We start from the raw sequence: 21,815 nt of genomic DNA, 5'->3' as shown, positions 1-21,815 counted from the left end.
GGGGGGAAGAAGTCTTAACTACAAAATATAATTTCAAGGAAATGCAGCTTTATTACCTTCAAGTACAAACAATAACTTGTGTTTGGCTAACCAAATTTTGCCTAATTGAATCTGCTTTAATGAATAAATGATTTATAGTTAGCACAATCACTCATGGATAAAAGAATGTTTCTATGATGCATAAAAATACCATCTCATCTTTTAAAAACATCTTGTTGCACAATTACTCCACTATTAAGTAATTCCTCTTCCCACACCCCACAATCGAAATATACACTTCACCTCATTCTCTCACCACCTAGGATCACAACACACATCAAATTAGTGGAACATGAACTATAAATTCCTACCATGTTGTTAAATATGCTGGCTTGGTGACAGGAAGCAGCCTCTTTCAACCTGAGCATTCTCACCATGGGGACTAAGTTTACATTAGCAAAATGTCAGTTTACAGTGTGAGTATAAGGACACCAAAAAAGAAAAATAAATGAGTTTTTATCATCTGAATTATTAATTTTCCAAATTTAAATATGTGAGATGAAATTCCTGTTTGGGTGCATTCATGAAAAGTAGTACTAGTCGGATTCTCTAAGCTGCAATAATTAATTAAGTGGGTTTACTAGTAGGGATGTAATGTTAACTTTTAAGCAACTGAGCTGTTCCAGGAAGGGCTGAGAAAGACTGAAAGCAACAACTTGACGGTGAAACACTGTTTTGCACTGAGCATGATCATTCAGCTTGATTAGGCTGATGAAAATCATGCAAAAACTACTCAGTAATTGGGTAATTTTGTTGCTGTTATTTATTTAATCACTATCTTAGAGCTGGCATGGGAAGCTCTCATCAGAGATACTGGCAAAGATGGTTAGTGAGCATTTCTGTTAAGAATGGTAATCTATTCTTTTCACCAGGAACTCTATCTGTGACTGCATAATTCTCATGAATGTCTTCACTGTCTTAAAACACTATGGCAAGCCACCAGCACAACCAGGTAGGAAGGATGTATTAAGGGACAGACTTTGAAGATTTCTCCCCTTTAGGTCAACCCTGTGTCCTTCAAGGCAGAGGTGACAGTGTGCCTCTGCCTAGATCATTAGAGTGGTAACCTGGTATTGCTCATTTTCAAATGAGAAAGGAAAGTGGTTCATACATGGAAGCCCTCAAGAGGCCCAGAGCAGGGGGCCCCAAGTCTGGAAGAGAAGTTGTGGCAAAGTGAACTGCTAGGCTCTCAAGGAGTTACGGACCACAATCACAATTTCAAGGGGCTGGTTATGTTTAGCCAAAGCAATGTTTAAAGCCAGGCTCCACCATCTTTACCTGTGTATTTTAGATCAAAAAGCACCTAACAGAAATCATTTCTTCATGTATAAAATAATACTGTTTCCAAGGATATTTCTTTGCCCCGAATATGTTTTACAAATGCAGAGAAGTAATCATTCTCCAGTGAAAAAGAATTAGAACAATCATATTATCATATTATTTTGGTGGCCATTTTCAAACTGCTGAGCACAAAGTACAAAGCTGAAATTTTAACAGCAATATTCTATACTTTTCACTTTCACTTTCACAAAAGCTGTCCTACACGTGCACCTTTTTATGTAGATCCTCTTCAAAGCCTAGGCCTTCCAATGAAGGAAGTAATTTTTCTTATTTCTCTGACAGGTCTAAAAGGTCAGGTTAGGGCCAGTTTTATACTTAACTTCAAGTAGTAAGCTGGAATGGGAACAGAACCTGCTAAAATCTTCACACTCACTGAGCTGCCCTGTGCCTGTCTCATCCTAGCGGCTTAAGTTGTTTACAACACTGTTTATAGACTCAGGTAGAAGACCTTTCACTTCCACCAAATTACAAAGCTATCCAAAAATTCCAATGATCGTAAAAAAGAATGGAGTCTATATGGTCCTGATTTAGAAATTTTTAAAAGCCAGAATATTCACAAAAGACAAGACAAAGGCAATTTCCTCAGCTCCAAATTAAAGATAAAGAAGCCAGTCAGCGTGGAGGGAAAGTAACCTCCAACTTGCTGGAAGGATACTAAAGAGCTGTAGTTCTCATTATTTCCTGTCCCTTCCTCCTGTGATACCTGTTGTGTGCCCTCAAACTGGAAATGACCCACAGCTCGCCCTCCAGTGTGTTTTTGGAGGCTATAAATCGCACAGGAGGGGACTACCCATCTTTTTCCCACAGAGCAGCTAGTTGATTCAAACCGAGTCCTTTGGGTTGGCAGCATAATTTCTTACCACTAAGCCACCAAAGCTCCTAAGATGCCTTTCTTTTTATTTTTTTAAAGGATGAATCAGCTTTGTTTTTACAGAAGCTGGCAATTTTATGAATAAATGTACTATCTATAAATCCAATTCAATAAAATGCTCAAGTGAAATAAAGGCCTCTATGAAAGTAAGGAATTAAAAGTTATGATCCCAACCACTGTCCCACACACTGCTTGCTATCAAAATCCAGCTGCACCAAGTACCATGCTCAAGAGAACTTGGGCACTTATCTGGAGACCTTAGTTTTAATTTTTACATTTCCCCCCACAAATGACTGTAATGATAATTGTTCTTTCAAACTACTAGGTTGTATAAAAGAGAAGTGGGAATAGGCATGGTAATTAGACCCATAATTTTCAGTTATTTACTTGGCCTGGAAGAAGGGGGAGAAAGAATTTATTCTCATCGCCACCATAAATCTTGCCAAATAGATTCCAGCTGCAATTCTAGTTCCATTTCTAGCAGGATTGGGCAGAGCTCAGGCGAAGAACTCAATGTGAGGTGGATTAAACCCAGATGTGGAGGGTGAGGGAAGATCTATCTTCTCATGTGTCCTTAATTCCCTTGAAGTTTCAACAAAATTATTAACTAAAACCACCACTGATTCTCTAAAATATTAACTTTTAAAGTGTCCAGAGATCCACTGTCAGGCTCTATACTAAATGAGGATGCTGTAAGAGTAGGGGTTCATCTTTAAACTTCTTTTTTCAAAGTCTGTGACTGAAATATTTCCCTTTTACCTTACCATAACACAACAGTAAATAGATGACACATGAGGGGTTTTTCTACTACCTGGTTCCTATATACTTTCTCCCTAGTGTTTGTGACAACTGAATTAAAGCAATTCCACTGCTGAATCACAGAACTACATAACAAACAGAAAACTCTAAGGCATGTTTTGGTTACTCCACTCCACTTAAAATTAACTTCAATTAGCTGTCAACATTTTTAAAATCAGGATATTTCAAATAAACATAAGGATATCATTACTGTTGAAGAAAAAATAATTATAAGACCTGCCAGAACTGGGTTCTTTTCTGCCAAATGACAGAGTTAGAGCTGAGGAGCAGCCTGTGTGAGAGAAACTTCTGTGGCTCACCACAATCCTATCCAACATGTTGGTTCACTTGTTCTCTGCATGGCCCCATTAGGCATATAAGTTTGTGAAACTTACTACAGTAATTTTTATAAAGAGGAAAACCGTGAGAGGATAGGGAAGAAAAGTGAATGTGCCTCAGGCAAAGAAGGAAGGCAAGTACAGTTTTTTCTTACACAATACACACTGCCCTCACTACCGAGCCCACATTCTCCTCAGTTATCTCTCTCATCAATTACTTTTTTCAAGTGGAATTTGCTAAATTTTCTATATTTCCCTTTAATCCAGCCTTCATATAGCTCATTTCTTCACAGATAGTAACTTTTTATTAGTGATTTCATTTAAATAGTATCTCAAATAAAAATGAAACTATGGATCAAGAATTAAACACAACTGCACTATCATCTTTTACAACCCTTAGCAGAAGATGTACTGGGAAGCTTAGAAATCACTTAGGTTAACAATGAGTTTGCTTTATGGACAATAAACTGTGACTGAGGGAGATGATATAACTGATGTCACTGGATTTTTCAATACCAGAACCAGTCTCCAATCTTCCAGCTTAGCATTCTTCCTACTCCAAAATGCCACCTCATGTAGTCACCCAGGTTAAGGGAGGACAGAAAAACATGGGAACAAAACCCACCACCAGTCCTTCACATCTTAACTCTGACAAGAGCTAGGCTTTAAAATGAGTTATGAACAACTGACTTGCAGACTAGGTTTATACTGGAAATCCAGTGCAAATTCAGACTTGACATTTGGCAGAGGATTTATGAAAATGTCTGGCCTTTGTAACACTGGCTCCTTTAAAAATCCAAGTCTCATGTGCAATAATTAGCTGTAACATCAAAGCACCTGTGCTTCAACTGGCGGGGAGGGGGGGAGGCTATGGTAAAAAGCTTTTATTAATAACAGACTGTGTATGATTTTCTAGGCAACCAACCAGCAGATTAATGGACCAATCTGATGTTCTTTACTTAAAACCAATATTCCAGACAAGAAAGATGAACCCAATATGCATCCTCTTCTAATGACCAACTTAACTAAGTACAAATGAAGTCAATGGTGTATCCCATTAGCATGCTGCATTGTAAATCAATAAAACAAGCCCTCCCCCACCCAAGGCCCTCGGCAAACATAGATAAATGATTGTGCACTGCGTGATGGTACCATTAGGTGAGAACTTTGGTTCATGCAGTCAGCTGCCACAGAGGTTGCACTCAAAAGCTGCAGCCCTGGCACCCAAAGTCAGTCAGATGAGGAAGCTTGGGGCATCAGCCATGCTCCTTCCACAATACTAGGTGAAGACTGTTGTCAGGCATGCTGGTGGCAAAGACCAGTCCTGTGTCATTGTGCCCATCCAGTCCATTCAGCCAGGATGTTTCACCTGCCAGAAAGCTTGAGCCTCTCTTTGATTTCCTGTACTCTGGCAGACGCCAGCGGCTGATCAGGCTCTCTGTCCGCAAGTCCATTATATACAGGTAGTGGTTGTCAAATAGCAGAGCAAAGATCTCTCCAAAGCCAAGCAAGGCCAAGTTCGCGATCTCAGGAGTCTTGATGACCCTATAAGGATGAACCACAAGGCAACTTTAATTTTCTGTTAATTATTATCTTTTCTGGAGAATGACACTGAAAATCAACATAAAAATTTTGGAAAATTTAGAGTTTAGTATGTTTTTGATGATAGGCAAGTATGACAAAAAGCTCAGTCCATTTTTAAGGGGGCGGGGGGTCTGGTAACATAGGCACTTAAGGTGAAAGAAATGCAGTGTTAAAATTTATAAAAACATAAAATATGGCCCCCTGCCCGGGGCGGGCTGTTCTCCGCCCCCAGCTTGGAGCGAGCCGTCGCGGCCCCCTGCCCGGGGCGGGCTTCCCTTGGCCCTCTGCCCGGGGCGGGCTGCCCTTGGCCCCCGGCTCAGGGCGAGCCGTCGTGGCCCTCTGCCCAGGGCGGGCTGCCCTCGGCTCGGGGTGAGCTGTCACAGCCCTCAGGGTGAGCTCTTCAGTCCCCAGTTTGTGCCATTGTCCCCAGATTGACTTCTGGGTGGTGAAGGAGAAAAAAAAAAAAAAAGAATGCCTAGGGTATCCAATGTTACCTAGGCCACCTTCTACCACCCTCCCCCCCAGTAAACCTGAAAGCAACACCCTCAAAGCCCTTCTATTTGTAACTCACAAGTTTGTTCTCTCTAGGTTTGCTCCCTTTCCTATAGGTAACCTTAACTCTGAGTTTTACTCCAGAATTGACCCGGAACCCAGTGCCAGTGACAAAAAAGAAATACAACTGACAGCTAAGGAAGCGAAGGAGGATGGAGCCTCTGGGTTCAACCAGCCATCCCCACTGGACCCACCTGGGAAAACACTTTGCAGTCCAGAGGGGAGCAAATGACAGGAAAATATCTTCTAACAGAGCAAGAAGGCAAGCAGCTTTAACCCAAGACCACCAGTAAGGTGATAAAGCATCCTCCCTTCCCCCCTTTAAATCTACGCCCCTGTTCAGCATGAAGAGGCCAGAGAGTCAGCATCCAATTCCCAAATCAATAAGACAGTTGGTTTAATTACCATTGGAAAATGCTTGTCATTCCTCTGTAGGATCTGGTCCCTACTGGACCCTCATTATTTCCTTCACCTGCTCCCCCCACTGACCAAACTGTGCAGCTCTGCAACTGCATCCTGGCCCATCCTCACCCTTCTGCCCCCAACCCTCACCTCCTTGTACCCCCAATATGTTTTTCCCAATTAAAAAAAAAAGTTGACAAAAACATAAAATATCCAGCTATCCAAGCTAGAAAGGATTTTACAGTGCTGCAGTCATTGTGTTAGGGGTCTTCCTCTCTTTCACCTTCCCTCCACCTTTTCAAACCTGATGTTCCTTTCCAAGGAATTGCCTCTCCTAGCAACATGCCCAAAGTATGTGAGACAAAGTTTTATTACCATTGCCTCCAAGGAGCACTCTGGCTGCACCTTCTCCATCTTCTTGTTCTTTGGGCAGTCCATAGGATATTTAGTACTCTTCTCCAACAACACAGCTCAGAGGCATCAATTCTTCTCTGTTACCCCTTTTCATTATCCAGCTCTCAGATACACAGCAAGTGATTGAAAAGACCATGGCCTAAATCAGGTACACCTTAGTGCTCAAACTAACATCAATGCTCCTCAATCATTTGGAGAAGTCTCTGACTGCAGACCTTCCCAGTGTAATATGTCTCTTGATCTCTTTTAAAAAATAAATAAATAAATAAATAAAATTATTTTATTATTTTGTGTGTGTGTACCGTCAAATCGGATCTGACTGGTACAGGAGGAGATTGCCCCTCCTTCTTCAGCAAAGCATCTGGTGGATTTGAACCGCACACCTCTGGGATTGCAGTGCAGCTTCTTGCCACTAGGCCACCAGAGCTCCCTGTCTCTTGATCTTTTTGCAGCTGGTACTAGAGGTGTTAATGGTTAATCCAAGTAAGATAAATTCATTGACAGTTTAAATCTTTTCTCCATCTATCATGACACTGCCTATCAGTCCAGTGGTGAGAATTTTCGTTTTCTTGACACTGAGATGCAATTCAGGCTATACAGTGTTTGATCTTCTGCAGCAAGTGCTTTAAACACTTTCAGCAAGCAAGGTTGTATCATTTGCATAATGAAAGTTATTAATGAGTCTTCTGATCTTAATGTCACATTCTTCTTCATAGAAGCCAGTTTCTCAAATAACTTGCTCAGAAGACAGACTGAATAGACTCTGCTGCCACAATAGCCCTTGGTCTAGGTATTGGCTGCACACAAGCACAATCAAGTGTTCTGGGATTCCTGTTCTTCTCAGTGTTAGCCATAACTTGTTGATCCAAACAGTAAAATGTCTTTGCACAGTCAATAAAGCACAAATAGACATTCTTCGCTTTCAGCCAGGATCAATCTGATATCAGCAATGACATCCCTGGTATCAAGGCCTCTTCTAAATCCATCTTGAACTTCTTGCAGTTCTGTCTATGTCCTGTTCTAGCCATTTTTAATGATCTTCAAAAATATTTGTGATATTAACAATATAATTTCCACATTCTGTTAGATCACCTTTCTTGGGAATGGGAATATGGATCTCTTCCAGTCAGTCACTCAGCCTCTGAGGGGAGCTGTCCAGACTGGTGAGTGCGTCTGGGGCTACTACATCTGTCAGCTGAAATATGTCAACTGGTAACTGGTATTTCATCAATTCTTAGGGTCTTGTATTTTGCCAATGCCTTCAGTGCAACTTAATATCCAAGGCCATGTCTTAATGAAAAAAGTCTACCAAGCAGGTAACAAACACATAGTTTTTTCCCCTAGAAACAGTAGATAGAGGCTGAAAATATTCCCAAATAATTTGAAAACATTTACTAATACAAAAGTCATAGGGAAGTTAAAAAAATAGAAGAGTTGGGAAGACTGCCTTAACCTTCTCAGGTTGGAAGTTTCCAAAACATTAATACATAGAGGCCTGAAATAAAAGACGACCAACGAGGCAAAAGCACAAACATAGCAAACAAAAACACAAAACTTAATTTTCTATTTTCTATAAGTTTATTGCTGTAGAGTTGATTCTGACCCACAAGCATGCAGAGCAGAAGTGCTATTTCTTAAGGTTTTCAAGGCTGTGAACTTGCACAGATCCCCAGGGTCTGCCTTCCAAAGTGGCTCTGGGTATGTTTTTCAAGTTAGCTGTCTAGCACTTAAGCAGCTATGCCACTCAGGCACTCTTATTCAAAAGTTTAGGGAAGTAATAGAGTTGACAAAATTTTATATCCTCTTTAGAGGTATTTGGAAATGTACTATGAGCAAAGAAAGTACAACTGTGACCTAGCTCAATGACATTGTCACTGGGTCCCTCTAAAGAGATGAATTTAGTCTATGTTTTAGGAAGGATACTATCAATTTGGCATATGCTCAAGAGGTCAACCAGAGTGGACAGGGCTTGGTAATCAAGACAAGTAAGAAACAGCTGAAGGATAGTTAGCTGAGAGGAGAAGTACTGGGAGAAGTAGGGAAACTACAAAAGACTGCCACCTTTAAATAGTGAAAAATATGTAAAAGAAAAAATCAGACATTACTGGTCCTAGAAGGAAAAATTAGGATCAAAGAGAAAGTCAATCAGAAGATATCTGCTTATTATTAGAAGAGACTAATTATCCTTTACTGAACATTTATTATGTGCCACACAGTGAAATTTGTAAATAACGTTATCTCAAACTTCGTAAGTAGGTGAGGGTGAAGTACTATTTCTATCACACAAGTGAATAAACTGAGGGTCAGAGTTTAAAACATCTTGCCCTGTTTACACAGCTAACATGCTGCTGTTGTTAGGGGCCATCAAGCCAACTACAACTTACTGTGACCCTATGAATGACAGATCTGAACCTCGCCCTATCCTGTACCATCATCACAATTTCCCATATGCTCATCCCTATTGTTACAGTCACTATGCCAACCCATCCTGTTGAGGGCTGCTGTCTCTTCTTCTGACCTAACATTTAAATGCAGGCTTGTCTGATTCCAAAACCCCTGCTCTGTGAGCTACATTTGATGGCTTATTAGTGTGTACAACACTTTGAAATGAAAGAATTTTTAAAAATTAGTGTGTACAGTACTTTGATAAATGAATAGATTAATGCACATACGATAGACTGAACTAAACAAATGTTACCAAGAGCCACATGTGCTGGAATAATTCCTACAAAGACAGTCCTTGCCCTAAACTGGGAAAGCACAGCATGTGACAGTCAGAGGAAGGGAGTACAAACATTGTGAAGAATATAATGGGACCATCAGAGGTGAATGTATTATTCTACCTTTTATTAGATAGACCTGAAAGAGCATCTTTTCTCTTTCCAGAAGAAATGGGGTTGGGCATACCAGATTAAGTGAGGCTTCCCTAAATTTTTACAAATTATCTATTATGAGGATGTATTTATCTTAGAATCATCTTATCTCTGAAATTAGAAAAAAGATTCTATGGTATGGAATATATCAGTAGAGCAACATTTTCATTACACTAAGCAAATAGCAAGTGCTCAACTCTATCTCGAAAAGCAAGTAAAAGAATGTATTTGCGGATGACAAGGCCAATAAGCACCAAATTAAACAAGCTGTAAAGAAGCTCTATGACATTGATGTGGCTAAGGTCAACACTTTGATTAGGCCTGATGGAGAGAAGAAGGCCTATGTTCGACTTGCTCCTGATTATGATGCTTTGGATGTTGCCAACAAAATTGGGATCATCTAAACTGAGTCCAGCTGGCTAATTCTAAATGTAATAAATTTTTCTCCCCAAAAAAAAAAAAAAAAAGAATGTGTTTGCTTACTGACACTGAAATGAATGAAATTCCAACACTTACAAAGAGCTAACAACTGAAAATGGAAATGTTAAAGAACATTCATAAAAAATCATTCATTTGAGCATTACTCAACACTTCATTTGGTTCAAGATTTTATAAACTTGCTTACAAAATATAGCCTGATAACCAAGGAAAGCTGTAAGTTGTGGTTAAACTTCGAGTAAAAAAGAAGAGGCGTTCCAGGGTACAGAAAATAATTTCTACTTGAACGACTATTATTAATTCACTTGACTAATACTTTCTAAAGAACCACTGTCTGCGAGAGACTATTAGTATTAGGGATTTAGGAGTGAACAAGTTTCTCACATTCAATCTGCTCAAAATTGAACACAACCACCAAATCTGCCCGTCTTCTTTATTTTGACAGCTATTTAAACTGGAAAACATGGCGATCACAGGACTCATTTCCTTACTCAAACCACAAATTCATACACCAAAAACTATTGGTTTTATCTCACTTCTCTTATTCCTTACTTTGTCCACTGTTATAACTGATCCATGACATCATTTTTTCCCTGCATTACTGCCAATCATTTTCCATTGGCCTGTCTACTTCTTAACCCCTTTCAAATCAGTTCCTCTCACACTAAAATCTGATCACGGTAAAAACTTTAATTTAAGCTTTTTTAAAAAATCCTTACTTTAATGACTCCCATAGCACTCAAATCTCCAGTGTCACATGGGACTTCTTTCAGTTCCAAATGTATTAGGTCCTTTCAGTTTCAGTTCCAACAGTCTGTTACAATCTTCACTGCATGCCCACTCCAGCACTTAGTTAATGCATATACTCCTCCTTCAGCCCAAGTACCTCTTTCTCAACAAAGATTTCTCTTACATCCCAGACTAGGTCACACCTCATAGTGTCACATTTTATGCTGTATTAGCTTTTTTCTTTTTTTAAATTTGATAAATATCTGTGATGGAAATAAGAAATTTATTTTTAAAGTATTTTTGCATTAGCTTTTTATCACCAGTCTTCTCTTTTACAAGTTCAGTAATTTCCATAAACTCAGGAAGTATTTCTGCTGATTCTCAATGCAAATTTTTTTTTCAATCCCCAAGGCGTTTTATTGTGCAAACTGGGATGAGGCAGAGGGGCTGTGCCTAGAAGAAGGTGTTGGGCTGCCTGGTGGTGAACCGTGGCTTGTGCTGGTGACGCAGGACCCGGTGGGGCAGTGGGAACTTGATCTTGGAGTCATGCAACTGCTTGACTGCAGGTCGGCGGCACTTGTTGGCTGCGATCTCCTCCACCTTCATGATCTGGATAGAGTGGGCCCTGGCACGATGCCGAGCGCCCATGTCGCGGTAGCACTGGGTGACAGCTCCTGCGGTGGTCAGGTCCCGGTATTCCCGGTACATGTTGTGGGTCCCACTGCAGGAGTTGTAGCGCAGCCAGATGCCAAAGTTCTTCACACGCAAGGGGGTCTTCTCGAACACCTGTCCACAGTATACAATTTCCCCAGAAGACTTCTTCATCTTCTTCAGCTGTGACACAAAGTACCAGAAGCGGGACTTGGCAACAACATGCTTGGGGGCAAAGATGCGCATGCGGTAAAGTGGTGGAGTCCGACACTTGGGGGTGGGCAGGCAGCGCCCCACCACTCTGTACTCACGAAGTGCTCCCGAAGCCTTCATTGTGACCTCTCTGCGCTCGCCACGACCCGAAAAAGGGCAATGCAAATTTTAATGGCAAAGGATAGACAGGTATTCAGTACATGTATGTTAGTAAAATACTATTTCTATTAGACATTCATTTAAAAAGAAGCTGAAGAAAAACTGATAGAAAACCAATAAGCAATACTGTATCATCAATGTAAAAAAAAAATATAAAAAAGCTATGAAAGTGAATGGCTATGGTCAAGGGTCAGCTAAAGGGAAGAAGACCCACAATCAGATGGACAGACAGTGACTCCAACAGTGGACGTAAGCATGTAAGAGACAGTGAGGATGGTGCAGATCAGGCAGGGCTCCTTTCTGCTATACATGGGTTGTTATGAGTTCAAGCCTGCTAGACAGCACTCTGAAAAGAACAGTAAGATGGAGAAAGGATAAGCTGGGAGAAAATGGACTAATCCTAAAGACTGAAGCATAAATATGTTGCAGAAAAGAATGGAGGTCTTGACAGGATCAAAGCCTCTTTCATTCTGGTTACTTTAGAAATGTAAACAAGAGTATCACTACTCTGCAATACGGACCTTTCAATTTCAATAACCTTGCACACAGTACTAAAACAATCTGAGAGGACTGAAACTTATCCCAGTCTTACTGAACAACATATGCTGTCACATTTGTTCTGCCTCCTTTCAAACAATTTAAAAATCTAAAAAGTTGTTGTCTGAACAGAGTAATGGACCACTGCATAGTCTAAAATCAGGAATTGTGTGTGCCGTGGCTGTAACCTGTCTCCTTATCTTTTAAACCTATATGCTGAGCAAATCTGAGAAGCTAGAGGCCATGAAGAAAATGTGGCATCAAGATCAGAGGAAGCCTCATCAATAGCCAGTGTTATGTAGATGACACAACCTTGTTTGTAGAAAGTAAGGAGGACTTAAAACACTTGCTACAGATGTTCAAAGACTACAGCCTTTAATATGGGCTGCATCTCAACATCAAGAAGACAAAAATCCTCCCCGTTGGAGCAAGAAGCAACATCCTGATTGCAAAAGGATAGCAGTTGTCAAAGATGTCATCTTACTTGGATCCACACTCAACACCCTTGGTACTAAATCAAGTGATACACTGCACTGAGCAAGTCTAATGTCAGGGACCTCCCTAAAATAGTAAGAAGCAATGATGTCAGTTTGAAAACTAAGTGGCACCTGATACAGACCATGGTCTTTTCAATCACTTGCTACACATCTGAGAGCAGGACAATAAATAAGGATGACAGAAGAATTGATGTCTTCGAGTTGTGGTGCTGGGGAAGAGTACTAAATATCTCATAGACTAAATAAACAGTTCTGACCTGGGAAAAGTGCAGCAAGAGGGCTCCTTGACACAAGGATGGCAAAGCTTCATCTCACACAACTGTTGCTAGGAGAGACTATCCCTAGGAGAGGGACATCATACTTGGAAAGACGGAGGGTCAGAAAAAGAAAGACAGACCCTCAACATGACAGATTAATAGAATGACTGCAGCAAAGGGTACAAGGGTATAAGAGATGATGAGGATGGTACAGTATAGGACAGAGTTCAGGTCGGTTGTTCATAAGGCTGCTTTGAGTCATACTCAACAGCATATTAACAACCACCACCTGATTCTAGCAACTTTGCTCTGAGGTCACAAGGACCTTTACAATGGCTTCAAAAGAAGTTTACTTTTTAAAACAACTATGAGATATCATCTCACTCCAGTCAAAATAGCAAAATTTAACAGAACAGCAAGCAACAAATGCTGGCGAGGCTGTGGAGAAACTGGAACCCTGATTCACTGTTGGTGGGAGTGTAAAATGGTGCAACCCCTGTGGAAAGCAGTATGGCGCTTTCTCAAAAAGTTGCAAATAGAGATACCATTTGACCCAGCAATTCCACTACTGGGAATATACCCTGAAGAGATGATAGCTGACATCCAAGCAGATATATGCACACCCATGTTTATTGCAGCTTTGTTCACAATAGCAAGGAGTTGGAAACAACCTAAGTGCCCATCAACAAACGAATGGCTAGAGAAGCTGTGGTATATTTGCACAATGGAATACTATGCTGCATTAAAAAACAAGGAACTCATGCAATATTATTCAAAATGGTTGACTCTGGAGAACATTATGCTGAGTGAAATATCCCAGTCACAAAAGGACAAATATTACATGATGCCACTGTTGTACAATGGGACTAACCTCAGGGTTGGGGAGAGACTGAGTAAGATGGGATCAATAATGTATACTGCACTGAAACAGAGGAGGGAGAAAACTGTTTAAAAGAGATATGTGACTAGGTATTTCTGTCATCACAGGAGTCTAGAGCGAGGGCTACACGGTGGAGTGGACCTGGGGGAGGGTTTGTAAAACAATGAAAGAATCTTTTCTTTTACTTTTCCATAATTTTTGACTCATGTACTTATAACTTGTTAGTTAAATTTGTGTCTTCTAGGTTGCAACCCCCCCCATGATACATCTTCAGGGATATGAACATGTACGGCTAAGCACAATTAATAACAGTGCATCTAAATTCCAAAATCAATCTCCATAATAGTCTATGTGTTTCCTACTGCCAAAGGGGCCCTTTAGAGTAGTGAGAGAAGATCTTCACCCTGAAACCCACAGCGTCCCTTTTCAGCAGGAAGTAGCTAAGAGAATACGCCTTTCCCTTTTCCTTATGAATCAGGGTGAAGTCTCTCTCAGGGAGGAGTGATAGGGAATGGCAAAGGACACACCGACAAAGGAGATTAATCAGAACTGACTTTGACAAGCACTGTGGCAATTGGACAATTAAAACAGACATTCGGATGGCGGGGAAGAAGAACAAACTGGGGAGGAGAGTAGAGAGAATGGTGCAGCAATGAAGGAATGAAAACCCAAAATCCCTGTAAATGTTCATTAAAACTAATAAAATTTAATAAAATAAAAAAAAAACAATGAATGAATGGAATCCCAAAATCTCTGTAGATGTTCATTGAAATGAAAAATAAACAACCTAAACTTAAAAAAAAAAAGAAGTTTACTTTTAAGAGAGAAAAACACAAGCAAAACCAGATAAAAGAGTCCATTTTCAAAGAAAAAACTAAAACTAGTACCTTCTACTAGCAAATTATCTTACAGGTGTATTGTTAAGTATGCCATATGTTTATCTGATTCAAAGTGGCAAAAGCAGTCCATCTCATCTCACTAATGCCTTGTATGTCAAGGTTCATGCATTCCTTTTCATTTTTAACAATTTCTAGTTTTCCAGCACTCAAGCTATGTACATTCCATGTTCTGATTATTAAACGGTGTTTACTACTGTTTCTTATTTTAACTGACTTCCAATCTGGGCTCTAACACTACACTACTATAACTATCCTCATTCCTTTAGTGTTTATAGGATCTTCAAAGGCCAGTTATTTAGGAAGTAGATGGCCTCGTCTGTTTTAATCAGAGAGCTCCACCAAAATCTGTCTACCATGTGTAACCCTTATGACATTTGACACATCAGTCCATCAGAGCTGGACTCTATGAAGAGGAATATGGCATCAGAATTGGAGGAAGACTCATCAATACCCTGCATAATACAGATGATACAACAATGCTTGCTGAAAGTGAGAAGGACTTCAAGCAACTGTTGCAGAAGATCAAGGAATGCAGCCTTCAGTATAGATTGCATCTCAATGTCAAGAAGACAATTCTTACCACTGAACTGACAGGCAACATCATGATTGATGGAGAGGAGATTGCAACTGTCGACAGCTTCATCTTGCTTGAATTCACAATTAACACTCTTGGTACCAGGAGTCAAGAGTAAGGAGATGCACTGCACTGGGAAAATCTGCAGTTAAGGACCTCTCCAAATTACTGGGAAGTAATGATGTCAGTTTGAGGACTAAGGTATGTCTGATTCAGGTCATAGTCTTTCTGATTATTTGCTACGCATCTGAGAGCAGGACAATGAATAAGAATGACAGAGAAAGAACTGATGCCTTTTGAGCTATGGTGTTGTAGAAGAGCACTGAACATGCCATGGACGGCCAAAAGAACAAACAGATATGTCTTGGAGAGGATAGAGTCGAGTGCTTTTTGGAGGCAAGGATGATGGGGCTTTGCTTCACATACTTTGGCCATGTTTCCAGGAGTGTCTTTTTCTTGGAGTAGACTATGATGTTGGGAAGGGTAAAGGTTGGCAAAGAAGAGGAAGACCCTCAGTCAGGTGGACTGACACGGTAACTGCAGCAATGGGCTCTTGTGTGTCACAAAGTGTGAGCATAGCACCGCACAGAACAGGGTTCAAATCTTTTGTTCAAAGGGTCACTATGAATTGTAATCCAAACACCAAAAAACAATAGAACCTTCCTTTACCTGAAACTCTGGACTCTGTATATATCAGAGTAGAAAATATATATGAGAAAACAGATACAACATAAAATTAAGATGCCTATATTCAACCTAAGGAAACTCTGGTAGCTTAGTGTTAAGGAGTTGTGCTGCCATCCAAGGGCACACAGTTTGAATCTACCAGCTGCTCTGTGAGAGGGCAGCCTCCTCCTGTGCAATTTATTGCATCTGAAAACCCACTGGAAGTTCAGCTATGAGTCAGTTCTGACTCAACTACGTACAAAAAACAATAACATGCAACCTAACGAGCCCTAGTGGAGGAAAGTGTTACAATTTAGACTGTCAGATTAGCAATACACATCTACCAGTTACTATGCAGCAAAATGAAGGGTAGTCTCCTCCCATCAAGATTTACAGTGTTGGAAACCAGATGAAGGTTTTCCATATGTCTGAATCAACTGGACAGCAGAGGGTTTGGGTTCTGGTATAGACAACCTACAAGTTCTAATGTCAGAGCAGTCAAGCCCTGAGGTGGTAATTAAAAGTTCAACCATTAAAAGCCACTCACTCTAGGAGAATGAGGTGGCCGTCTGCTTCTATAAAGCTCTCTACAGATGTTCTACTGTAAGGCAATTCTACTCTTTCCTAAGTTTGCTATGAAATAGAATCCACTTGACAGTATAACAGTATATTTAGCCATGCCTATGCCATGCCTTTGACAAGGTTAAATACCTCCAAAGTGCTAAATAGAAAAGATGTCAGTTTAAAGAGTTAAGGTGTACCTGAAGCAAGTAATAGTCTTTTCCATTGCTTCCTATGCATCTGAAAGTTGGAAAATGAATAAGTATAACAGGAAAACTGACGCCTTTTAAATGTGGTACTGGAGAACAGTGAACTCCCCAGGGGCTTCTAAAAAAGCAAATAAGTCAGTCTCGGAGAAAGTGATGGAAGGATGGTGAAACTCTCATTTATTTTGGACACAGTTTCAGGAGGAAACAGTCCCCATAGGACTCAGTCATGTTGGAAAAGGTAGAGAGGCAGCGAAGGAGAGGAAGACCTCCAACAAGGTGGACTAACATAGTGACTGCCTCACAATGGGCTTAAGTATGACAAAGCTCATGGGGATGGTACAGGATAGGGTGAGAACTGTTGTTCATAGGGCTGCTAGGAGTCGTAGTCAACTCTACGACACCTAACAACAACATCCTATGCCCTACTTTCAAAAAAGATTAATTCAAAACAAAAACAATAAACTGTGTAAAAAGTCTGATTTTTCCTTTGGCAATTATTTGCGGGTTTTTTCCCTCGTCAAATATGTTTTTAAGGGTTTTTATATCTCTCGTTTATTTGACACTTCTGGCTGACTGGTATTTTCAGCATATAACATATACCTACCTGGGTAGACTAGGAAGATGAGCTGCAGTACCTCTAGGAAAAGCCTTAATCCTCTCTGGACTTTGTTGTTATGTGCCACTGAGTTGGAACCAGTTCTTAACTGATCCTCAGAGGCTGTAAATAACTGGGGAGGAAACTGCCCATCTTTTTCCCTCAGAGCAGCTGGTGGATTTGAATCACATGTTGTTGAGTTGGCAGTGAAACTCCTTACGATTAGGCCACCAGTGCTCTCTAAAAAGCTTAGCTTTTCCACATATAAAATGAAGAGCTCGGACTAATGTTTCCTAGGATTTGTTCCAGTGTCTCTCCTCTCCCCAAAGCACAAATCATCAATCATTTCTAGAAATGATTCTGACAATTCTAAAACCTAACTGCTAAGACAGGTTAGTCTAAGTCCAAGAATACATAATCCTACTGACTATGATAGATCTTAAATTGCATTCCGTTAAGCACAAAAACAACAGTGAAACTGTAGTCCCTCAAGGCAACATTTTCTGTACCATTCTGCAGAACATTAATTCACTGAGTTAACAGGAGTATGAAATAAAGCTATAGTAACCAAATTCAGGTAAGTTTCTCTATACATGGCTTCTCAGAGTTTTAAGTCCTCAAAGCTCGGTGGCTAAGCAGTTGGCTTCTAACCAAAATGTTGGACTGATGGTTTAAACCATCATTCAGTATAGAAAAAAAAGATGTAGTGGTCTGTCAGGATTAACCTTGTAAACAGTATGATAGTCTAATGCGATGTCCTAGGTCAATGTAAGTCGGAGCCTACTCAAAGGAATGTCTCGTATTAAAGCCTGGTCTTGTACTATGCCAGATCCTTTATGATCATTTCATTTCATTCTATTTTCATCAGCCTTCAATATCTTAATGGATAGTATAAATTTTCAAGAAATGTCTTCATCATGTCGTGAAACAGAAACTTTCATCTATGAAACTTCCAGCTTTATTTTTCTCTCTAAATATTGGTCTATTTACTAGTCAGTGAGAAAGCTATCTGATCTTGGTTTAGCGAACTAGGTTTGCAGAGCAATGCAAAATTTCAACAAATCAGAGATGAGAACTTAAAAAGAAAGAACTGGAAGTCTAAAGGGGGGGGGTGTTATGTGTGTGTTTTCTATCTCCATACCTCTTTATATACTTTTTAAAATTTTCTACTAGTTAATTTACAAAATACGAATACACTGTTTTCAAGAACAAATTCTTTCAATTTCCCTCACCTCCTCACCCATCAAATTGTACAACCCCATGATTAATCTTCCCCTCCCCCTGCACATCTTCATCCCTCTGCTTCCAACCTCTCCCAACCCTGTTGGACCCTTATACTCATTATACAATAATGGTTTTATACACTATTTAGACTTGTGGGACTAAGTCAGTTTACTCAGCATGATGCTCTCCAGTCCTTCCCAAGTTAGGTAATAATTTACGAAATCATTGCTCCTGAGAGTGTTTTATTTGAGCCTCTCATTTTCTAGAAAATCATGCTAGACTCTAAAAATGGAAATAAGTCACAACTCCGAAGGAGGAAGGGATTCTTGCTCACTAAATGCTGTCACATCAGAACCAACTCAGAACCGATCCTCCACTAGGTTTTCAGAGACTGTGAACTGCACAAAAGGTGACTGTAGGTTTTTCTTCTTCAGAGTGGCTGGTAGATTTGAATCACTCACTTTGGGTTGGGAATGCAACTCCCTATCCAATAGGCCCCTAGAGCTGCCTAGGAAGGGATGAAAATTTAGATTTCTCAAGACACACTTTTTTCCTTTTTTGCCTACTGTTTCCAAAACATTTTTCCCCAAAGACATTTTCACTATCTATACCCTGTTAATAAAGGTGGAGGAAACATTACCTAAAGTCAAATTACTGACTAGTACATTCTGTTATTTAGCCTTGTCCTCACTTCTGAACTATAATTTACTTTCATAAGGTTAAAAGTACAGTTCAAGGAAACATTACCTGAGAATATCGTAACTGGCAAAGTCCCACTGGTAGAGACCTAGTGCAGAACTACAGACGATGTATTTGCCATCAAAATGAAGTCTCGGCTGCAGGCAGATACTTCTATCCTCAGAGACAGACAATGTCTTTAAGCACTTGCAGTTGATTTCTCTCCCAATTGGCCAAATCTACACATTAAAAAAAATTAAAATGCGTTCACATGACCATATAAAAGCTTGCCCTGAAACACTGTGGCTCACTTTACTGAAGTCAGATAGAAAGTAAAGTATACTGGAAAGATCACAGGATTCATACTTACATGTAAGTTTTCATAGTTAAAGCTATGAATTGAGGAGGACAGGAGGTATGTGCTTGAATAATTCTTAAGCTGAAGATAAATTTATGGTTTCTTTTAAATAGGATACTGCAATCAATGACAAATTAGTGAAAATCTGAAATCTTCTGATGTGTTGTTGTATACAGACATGTTAGTATCGACTCATAGCTGACCCGTCAGCAGGTTTCCAGAGGCAGTTAATCAAATGGGGGTTGACTGCTCATCTTTCTCCTCCAGATCAGCTGGTAGGTTTGAACTGTGTGCCTTTAGGCTGACAGTGCAGCTCCTTACCACTAGGCCACCAAACTTTCATCAGTATGTAAATCATAGTTAATAAATGTCAACAACATAAAAGCTAAGACTAATCTCCTCTTCTAATGTATTTAAGACCATGTGGACTAAGACATTCTCACTCACCTTTAGATATTCACCCTTAATCATACCATCTTAAATTTACTATATCTGCCACTTTTTCTTTTTCTGCCATCAATTATGGAAGGAGTTAAGGGACAGGAGGAGCTCACCTTAATCTCATATTTGTCTGCACTTAAGAGGATGTAGTCTCCAGGGCTGTGCAAGAGAGATTTGACTTTGCACTTCTGTAAAACCACCTACAAATAAAATAGCTATATTAAACAAAGATCTTTTGCATGCATTTCCTATCATTTTACTTTTGTTACAAAAAATTTAAAATTTACAAAAAGGGCTTGAAATACTATGGTATGCTATATTAAGCTATAACTGTAACTTTAGTAAATTAAACCTCTACTGATATTTTTGTTCCAATCAGATTGTCTAAGTTATCAGCAGGATCTATACTGTCTAATGCTGGCTGCATTTCATTGTTCTTGTCTAGAAGTAAACATTAGGATGAATTTTAAAATTATGGATTGTGACTTTATATAAAATGTGAACAATCAAAAAGAAAAAAAAACCCATGGAAATTAAAGTTGATAAAATTATGTTTTCATAAGCTAATGTGTTACAATGGGGAGGGGGAAATCCCCTTGGACATGGGACCAAAATCTCTCATATACAACCGCCTAAACCATCAAAGATCTTCTAAGTTCTTTGTTCCTCAGTTTCCTCATGTTTAATACATGGAATGAAATACCCATTACCTTATTTCAACTAACTGCAGTGAGAATGAACTGAAAACTGTAATTAATAAGAATGATGTAATAAAAACTAACATTCCACCAGCATTTGCAATAATCTGAAAACATTAATTTTTACTTAATTTTTTAACAAATCGAGCAAAAGGGTCTTTTTACTCATTTAGAAGTCAGAGAAGCAGACTCAATGGAAAATGAAAGAATCTGCTACAAAGTGTAAGATACCTTACTAGATGCTACTCCATTTTCTCATTTAAAATTCACAGGAACATTTAGTAGGTGATAAAACTCAAGCCCTGATAGGGTCAGTAACTTTTCCACAGCCCACTACTTTTTCCATAACACCAAGTTACCTTGTAACATACTTCTATTTAAAAACACAATATGTAATGAAGGAATGAAAACCCAAAATCCCTGTAAATGTTCATTAAAACTAATAAAATTTAAAAAATTCTAATATAAAAAATAAATAAATAAAAACACAATATGCCCAATACAGAATTACTGAGCTCTCAAACTACTCTTGTAATGCCAGTAACTAGATTGAGTTTGAGTATGGCAGTGATCGTGAAGATGGTGCAAGACAGGGCAAGGTTTCAATCTATTGTTAATAGGTGTGCTGTGAGTGGTAGCTGACTTGACAGCACTTGATAACACAACAACAGCTTTCAGAAAAAAGAGAGAGTCACCTAAGCAGTCTAAAACCCATCAGTCATCTCTTCCTCCTTTTTTATCCGATAAAAATATTTTTTAAAAATCTTTTCTCATTTTTTTAGCAAAAATTCTGATAGCTCAGTTGGCTTTACCTTTAAGGCCTATCTTTTTTGTGTGCTTTTCTCTTTACTGTTGTTAAGTGCCATCAAGTGTGACTCATACAAACCCTATGAACAACACATGTGTAACCTGTCCTGTCCTGTGCCACCTAACATACAAATTAAAGCTACCAACATTTTTGCTTAATCAGCCTGTTACTTATTACATTTAACACATAAACACAAATAGGAAGTGATACCATACATACTAGTCTGTAAATGGTTGTTTGCCCTACTCTATCCACCTAATCCATTGTTGGTACCTTTCCAGGTCTGCAAGCTGCTCATTCATTTGAAACTATTTACTGACTGCCTTACACTGGTAAAGACCATCATGCTTTGTTCATCTTTTGGTTCATCTACCAACATAAGGCAGCACCTATCATGCTCTATCCCTTACCCACAAGTCCGACATTAAGTTTTCCTACCTTGGTAACCCATTCCGTGTGCCCGGTGAGTGTGTTCAGGCATGTCCCAGCAGATAAAGCCCATACTTTCACAGTGAAGTCTGCAGACCCACT

At 39.5% G+C, this 21,815-nt stretch overlaps 2 protein-coding genes across 2 annotated transcripts in view; both read right to left on the bottom strand.

Annotated features, from left to right (window-relative positions):
* Nucleotides 1–4,643: 4,643 nt before the first annotated feature.
* FBXW2 (F-box and WD repeat domain containing 2) overlaps nucleotides 4,644–21,815 on the bottom strand; it is a 33,169-nt gene continuing 15,997 nt past the window's right edge. Inside the window, exons 5-8 of the mRNA XM_006890694.1 lie at nucleotides 21,723–21,813; nucleotides 19,892–19,978; nucleotides 19,049–19,218; nucleotides 4,644–4,932 (exon numbers count right to left, since the gene is read on the bottom strand). Of these exons, the coding sequence (XP_006890756.1) occupies nucleotides 4,644–4,932; nucleotides 19,049–19,218; nucleotides 19,892–19,978; nucleotides 21,723–21,813 (637 nt within the window). The remainder of the gene's footprint in view (nucleotides 4,933–19,048; nucleotides 19,219–19,891; nucleotides 19,979–21,722; nucleotides 21,814–21,815) is intronic.
* Nucleotides 10,833–11,363, bottom strand: LOC102860656 (60S ribosomal protein L18a-like). The gene is made up of 2 exons (XM_006890693.1): nucleotides 10,944–11,363; nucleotides 10,833–10,877 (listed from the first exon to the last, which is right to left on the bottom strand). Exons 1-2 carry the CDS (start codon nucleotides 11,361–11,363, stop codon nucleotides 10,833–10,835), a joined length of 465 nt encoding a protein of 154 aa, XP_006890755.1.

The sequence above is a fragment of the Elephantulus edwardii genome, unplaced genomic scaffold (assembly GCF_000299155.1).
Source record: "Elephantulus edwardii isolate Elephantulus edwardi_28Jun2011 unplaced genomic scaffold, EleEdw1.0 scaffold00092, whole genome shotgun sequence".
NCBI lineage: Eukaryota > Metazoa > Chordata > Mammalia > Macroscelidea > Macroscelididae > Elephantulus > Elephantulus edwardii.
Note: the sequence above shows the minus strand (reverse complement) of the source record. Positions and strands in the feature narration are given on the sequence as shown.

Coding starts and splice junctions, on each gene's coding strand:
- LOC102860656 (XM_006890693.1), bottom strand. CDS start 11,363: ATGAAGGCTTCGGGAGCACTTCGTGAGTACAGAGTGGTGGGGCGCTGC. Junction 10,878..10,943: donor CCAACAAGTGCCGCCGACCT/GCAGTCAAGCAG, acceptor CTGCGTCACCAG/CACAAGCCACGGTTCACCAC.